At 43.7% G+C, this 7,044-nt stretch overlaps 1 protein-coding gene across 1 annotated transcript in view; it reads right to left on the reverse strand.

The window, feature by feature from the left end:
• Nucleotides 1-1,050, reverse strand: part of GYPC (glycophorin C (Gerbich blood group)) — a 33,404-nt gene extending 32,354 nt beyond the window's left edge. Inside the window, exon 1 of the mRNA XM_071435221.1 lies at nucleotides 751-1,050. Within this exon, the coding sequence (XP_071291322.1) occupies nucleotides 751-784 (34 nt within the window). The 5' untranslated portion in view covers nucleotides 785-1,050. The remainder of the gene's footprint in view (nucleotides 1-750) is intronic.
• Between the last annotated feature and the right edge of the window lie 5,994 nt (nucleotides 1,051-7,044).

The following is a 7,044-nucleotide window of genomic DNA, read 5'->3' on the forward strand; positions in this document are numbered from 1 at the left end:
CACCAAAAACTCAAGAGTTTTTTACAGCTTATCAAATCATAATCCATCTCTTCCTGCACCTTTCTTTTTAAGACTGTCCCAAAATGAACACTGCTATAGTGCAGCTGAGGCTCTGTGCTCCCTTGACTGTTCGGGCCAAATTCTCTCTTTTAAAATTTATTGAAATATGCAGTGTTACACAAACACAGGACTTGCCCTCCTGTACCCTCTCTTGCTGAAAAACCAATTTGCTTGTTCTTAAGCCCGTGTTTCTAAATTTCCAGGAGCAGAAACACATTGTGGCTTTAAATATAGACTGGCAGTTTGTGGCTTGGGTCTCATGTTACACACAGACAGCTTGAGACTCCAAACGCAGGCTGGGCAGCACCATTACTATCTTAGAAAAGCGTCAGCACGCTTTCAAAATACTCTGTAACTTCACTCCTGAAGGCAGGGGGAGGGAAAAACATTCAAATGAAACTTTTCTAAGCTGGGGTTTAGGCGGAAACGTTGCTAACTTTGCTTGGTCCTGTTCAGGAGCCAGAGTTTGCAGAGCCTGTTCCAGTCCTTCCCTCACACACGCGCACACACAAACACAAAGAATTAAGAAAGAAAACAGCTTCTTCCCAACTTTTTTTCCTTCAGGATTAGTCTTAGGCATTCCTTATTTTTTTTCCCCCATACGAAATGCATTAGACAATCTGTTCCTTAAGCGGCAGGCTGATAAATCCACTCTTATAGTAAGGGGGGAGGGGGGGTAAGGGTACTCACGTGGTTGAGATGTCGCATTGTTTGGGGAACTCATAATTTACGCCTTTGAAAAATGCCTTATTTGTGTTGACAGCCTCTCTTCCCTGCTCAGAACTGACGGCGGGATTGAACAGAACAGCTGGAAGAACCCAGGAAAATGCTCCTCTTGTTCGGGCTCTCCTTGCCTGGCTCCTGACCCCTTTGCAACTGGAAAAGGAAACAGCACATGTGTCATTCTCTTTTGCCTGTGTAGCTCACATGAGCGGGGAGGGGCACCCATTTGCAGATAGCAGTAACTGTATTCAGGTTTTGCAAGTTGGATGTATTCCACCCCTCTGCTTTTATTAGCCAGCAACCAGTGGAAAGAAAATGCTCTTTTCATTCTTAGCCAAATCTAGACACACCTATTAAATCCACTTCCCAAACTCCTATCCACTGCTGTTGATGTTATTTCTTTTAAGTGCAAAACTTGCTGCTGACTCCTTTTCCCAAAACATGTACCATTAGTGGTTAAGATTGAAAGTAGGACTTTCAGGACTTTCAATTTTTGTTGCTCTTCATCCCCCTTAACCCTCACAGTCTCACTGATTCTGTCCTTTTAACAGGTGAAAATTGAGGATGGCTTTTACTGGGTCAAAGTAGCTATGTCAGCATGTACCATGAATCTACACTGTGCTCAAAACAAGCAGGAACCTGTGGCTACAGCACAGGCTGAAGCACAAGTGACTCCAGTCATGGCTCTGACACAGGCTTCCCATGGCACCTTTGGCAAAATATTTAATTTCTGCTCCAGTTTGCCATTGGTAGAATAAGGATGAGACACCTGGTTTCTCCCTAGTCTTGGTATTTTTATTTTAATGTACAGGCAGGTGTTACTTGTAAATAAGATGTATTTATTGGGCTGCAGAGGTTAATTTGCATACTCCACTGTGAGGTTTTCAGCCTGGACTAGGGTGCCAGCTGCCTTGTTTATATAGCTGCCATTTAAAGCTATCTGTTTGGCTGTGTGCATGCTGTGCTGCAGTCAGTGGCATGTAGTCACTGTAAGTGTGCATACACAGCCTGTCTGTAGCTGACATGGACTAGGACTTCTAGGTTATACCAGAATACAAGCAATTTTTAATGCCTATGCCTTAAACACTAAGGAGAGTGGACAAATTTTCCATTTTCCTGGTGTCTGTTATGGAGTCAGGATGAATTAACAGCCTGCCTGTGACAGCAGAAACACAGTCACCACCAGGATGGAAGTGGAAAAAACCAGAGTAATGAAATTCAGGCTGGGACCATCCTGTTTTGCAAAATTGTCACAGGATACTTCTGTGAAATCATCTCAGTGACCTCCTACAAGAAATCAGTGCCACGAACTTGGCTCACAGTATTTATTTAACAGCTATAGGATGGAAAGAACAGTGGCTTATTTACATGCCAACAGCAACTAACAGCTTGTTTGTGAACATGGATGCAGTAAATGACTTCAGTCAGCATTTCCACACTCTGGGCTTGTGGTAGAGATCTCTGGAACATTTAGTGATAGAGCAAAGCAAGGCACAAAACAAAGACAGGGAAATAATAGGAAAAACTCCTGACGTTGCTGCACTGGCTTCAGCTCCACAGCGTGACATTCATTTACACTCGATAGATTCTCTATGAAAATACTGATGGGTATGTTTTTGATTACTGCTTCTTCTGTGTAAGAAACACAATGTGCACAGGTAAAATAGGGGCTTTCTGATCTGAGGCATGAGAATTGTAGTCATGTGAAGTTTTTACATTTTAATCTTTCATCATCATGATCAAGGACAAGTTGGGTCGCCTTGGAGCAACCTTGTCTAGTTAGGAGGGTTGTAACTAGATGATCTAATCCAAACCATTGTATGATTCTACGATTCTGTGATCCCTAAGGAATTTCAGATCTTCTATTGAGAAAAGATTCCCTAGCTGCTGCAGATGATGTGAAGGATGGTAGTTGTGATGGCTTTATGTTACAGCCATGTTACAGTGGTCTGGACTGTCTTAGGAATTTTATGGAAAACTACTCAAAACAGCATGCACTGTTAGATCCTGGTGCTCAACCCCTCTGCATCTGTGCAACACTTCCTGCATCTGTCTGTGTTCTTATTAAAGCTGCTCTCTCCCCACCAAAATCACTGGAAGAGTTATACCCAAGTTATATAGGAGGATTCTGGCAGACCCAAACTCACATGGGAAAGTCCCCTTTAATGTGTTGTTATCTTCACTTTTCTTGGGACTTCTGTCTTTGCTTATTGAATAGACTGGGGTTCCCAGAAATCCCAGAGCCATTTCCCAAGGCTGTTTGCTCTCAAACAGGCCATTAAAGAGACCTGCCTGACCTTTTCCACTCATCATTAATGGGAAATATGTGATGTTGTCAAGGGAAGCACCATGCAGCCCAGCATGCTTCCAGGGGAGCCTTGAGACTGGGCACTGAACAAAAAGCATCTCAGTGCTCTCAGCCAACTGATCACGTGGGACAGGAGGCCACAAAGAAACCCAGAGCAAAAGATGGGAGTAGAGTGCTGGTAGGGAAAATGTGTGATTAATCATTAATTTTCAATTTGATTGAATTCTCTCCTAACCTTTAAATAGCAGTTGCTTCTGGCAAAAAACCGAAAGCTCCCCTAAAGGGTTAAAAGGAGAAGATAACAGAAGGGTATCTGAAAGTAATTTTTATCTAAGGATTGTGGCATTCATACAGGATTCACCAGGTCTGTGGGATAACACAGGTATGTTAGGAAATCTGTGTCAGCTCTGTGGTTTTCATCAGCCAATTACTTGATCCTGAGGCCACAGTGTTCCCATTAACCTACAGAAGAAGTATTGCTTTCCTGCCCTGGTGAATACTTTTGCATCTTCAGCCTTTGAAAGAGTCTTTTTCTGAATAAGGAAATGAAAATTCCCTTTTTTTCTCAGTAGTGCTTTCAGATTTGACAGCACTTTCAGGTCCAGGAGTGTTAGCTCAGAAGTGGGACCTCTTTTGCCTCTGATACTGCAATTTATCCTACTCCTCCTAAGTACAGCTATGTAGTGAATGCATGGTCAGGCCCACATAGTTGTTCTCTTTGATGCTATCTTGCTTCAAGATAAATGATATTTCACAGTCATTCAGGCTTGGCAAGCTGATGCTGCAGGCAGCAGCTGTTGTTCCAAACAGGAAGGGAGGGTTTAGGCTGCACTCGGAGGAAAATAAATAAATAAAACAAAGGAAGGAGGCTCTCTCCAGGAAGTTATGCTTTGCAACAACAGGACATCACACTAGAAATCCCTCTATCTGATGGATTTTCATGGCAAAACATAATGCAAAATCTGTAATCTCATCCTATAAAGGCAATGGCAAGATTGAAAGAGGCTGAGTGGAAAGCTACCAGTTATGTCCTTCACTGCCCACCCTGCACAGCCTGCAAGCTTCAGAGAAGGTGTTTGGATCCATCACCTGGACATTTGAGGAGAGGATTTAGCAGCAGTTGTGCCTGGCTGTGAGTTCAAGATGGGCAGCACTGGTGGGCACATTCACATGAACCAGAGGCTTGGTGCACCACTGGGCTGCATGCCATGGTCACCTGGCCAGCTGGCAGGACAGGTGGGGTTGGCTTCCTCCTCTCCTTTCCTGGCTACACACTTCAGGCTGTCTTGAACATGCCAAGCTGCTGAGCTAGGTGAGGTTGGGTGGAATCCCAAATTTTGAAGACTTCGTGCAGGTCAAGCACAATCAGGGATTTAACTGCTAGGCTGGGTCCTGAAGGAGTGGTTCTTCATAGGAAAGCATTTGGCTCTGGGCATCCCATGAAATACTGTTTTCTACTGATTATCTTCCTGTCCATCTCTGTAAGGAATAATAGTTTATTTATTTGTTACCTTGTGTGTGGGGTTCTCCCCCACCTTGTTTCCTTTCTGTTTCCCATCTATTTTTGTGCTGAAAGGGCAAGGAATATTTGCCATAGACTGTGTGGATCATGTCAGATCTGGTGTAAAGTCATGGAGAATGAAACCTTTGTGATGCAAAAGGGATCAATAGAGACTTATTACCCAGGATGGACTGTGATGCTGGTGTAACTCATGTTTTATGTGGTGCCTATGCAGCCTGTGACTTTAAGTGCAACAAGATTGTGAAATCCTTGGAACCCAGAGGAGGAATTTTCTGTCTGCATTCATAACACTGAACTAGTTCTTGACCCTCATACAAGGCCAGAAGAGAAGAGTTTACCCTGGAGATAAGAGATCAACTCTCCTTCCTACTTTGCATCCCAAGCATTTCTCTTTATTTTTACCACTCTCCTGACTTCTGCTTGAACCTTTGGAATATATTCTTATCCCTGGAAGACATATATCCCCTGCTTTACCTTCTTGCACAATTATTTGCAGATAAAGGTTGTAGTGTGCCTGTTTGTGTTTAAGGTTTCCACTTAATCTGTTAGTTTGTTTGGGCCAAACTCTTCTCCATTTGTGTCTGTACTCAGGGGAATCTCCAGTGTCACTACAATGCAAATACTTCTCAAAATGTGCCATCTCTCTGTGAAATGGAAATATAAGGAGGCTCTACATCTTCCCTGTAGCCTGGTGCTTGGCTTTCCATGAACTGTGGTTCATTTAATGACACCATAGAGGGAAGATGTGGAAGGTCAGGAGTTCAGTAGACAGTGGTGCAGAGTCTCTGTAACTCTATAGTGTCATCGTAAAGGTCACACAGAATGTCTTTGAGCCACTGTCTCCTCTCTAATCTAATTTCCAACACCACTGGAAAGCACATCTGCTCGCACTCTAGACCAGTCAACAGGATGTTGACATGCAGTTTGATGGTGCATTTTTGGAACAGTGGTAATGTCATCTGGGTAGGTGTGGAGAGGGTGAATCATACTATCAGCTCTTGCTGAGTTAAGAAATCAGAGCAGGCTTTGGCACATGGATTTATCATAACAAAAGAACAGAATGATAAATAAAGTGAATCATTCTGCAATTTAAAACAAAAGGGAAGACTTGCTCACACAAAGAAGATTTAAACATTGAAAGTCGTAATTCCTGGAGGATCTGGTGTAGTTGGACCTTCAGTTTGACTGAAAATCTTTACTCTTCCTAGCATAGATGGGACTGTTACTGTAGCATAATTTAAATAAGTTGGGTTTTTTAGTGGCTGCATATTAGAGAGCATTCAAAGGAGGGCAGCCAAGATGGGGAAGAGTCTTGAGGGGAAGCCAAGTGAGCAGTGGCCGAGATCACTTGGTCTGTTCAGCCTGGAGAAGAGGAGACTGCAGAGAGACCTCACTGCAGTCAGCTTCTAGTGAGGGGAAGAGGAGAGGCACTGATCATTCTGTAGTGACCAGTGACAGAACCCAAGGGAATGGCCTGAAGTTGTGTCAGGGGAGGTTTAGGTTGGATATTAGAAAAAGGTTCTTCACCCAGGGTGTGGCTGGGCACTGGAACAGGCTCCCTAGGAAGTGGCCACAGCACCAAGCCTGTTCAGGAAGGGTTTGGACAATGCTCTTGGGCACAGGGTGTGACTCTTGGGGATGCTGCTCTGCAGGGTCAGGAGTTGGTCTTGATGATACTTCCAACTCAGCATGCTCTGTGATTCTGTGATAACTCCGAAGGCCAGAAAATTGAAAGTCAAGAGTTCTGATGATTGTGGAGCTTGCTGTGTTTTGTTATCTAAGTGTTAAATTTTGCTTTCGTGGCTATTTAAGTGCAGGTGAAAATACTCTCAAAGGCTGTTAGTACAGCATCTGGCCTGTCCTCATGTAACATAATGATGGCCTTGTCTCAGTCTGAGCTCTCTGGGAGATTGGATCTCCTGTACTTTAGCAAGGGCTTTGGCCCCTTTTCTACCCTTTTCTAGCCTGGATGTATCAGGCACAGAGGTGATACATCCAAAGCAGAGATCTTCCTAATCACAGTGTGAACTGGGTTACATCCAACTAAGGGTGTGGGCTTAAAATCCATTCCTGAGTCTGCTTCCCCCCTTGCAGCAACACTTAGCCAAACAGACTCAGCCGACTTGGCTGATGGTATTTCCTAAAATATAATAACACTGAGGCATTTTCTCTTTTAGCCTGCATGTACTATTCTCTCCAGAGAAAAAGGCATCAGTTTAAGATTACTTTCTTCTATAAGTGCAAGAGCAAAAACATTGTGCTTCTCTTCAGAGATACTTCAGTGAAGTTTACTTTTTCAACCCTCTGTCTGGGCAAAAAGCTGGCATGTGGTAAAGTCACAGTTACACTGAATGAAACTCGGGCTCCATGAGGATGTGTGTGATGACCCCAAGACCTGTTGCTTAGCGCTGCTCCTATCACTGCTTTAAAA

The sequence above is a fragment of the Agelaius tricolor genome, unplaced genomic scaffold (genome assembly GCF_023055355.1).
Source record: "Agelaius tricolor isolate 1412-34295 unplaced genomic scaffold, bAgeTri1.0.p SCAF_10, whole genome shotgun sequence".
NCBI lineage: Eukaryota > Metazoa > Chordata > Aves > Passeriformes > Icteridae > Agelaius > Agelaius tricolor.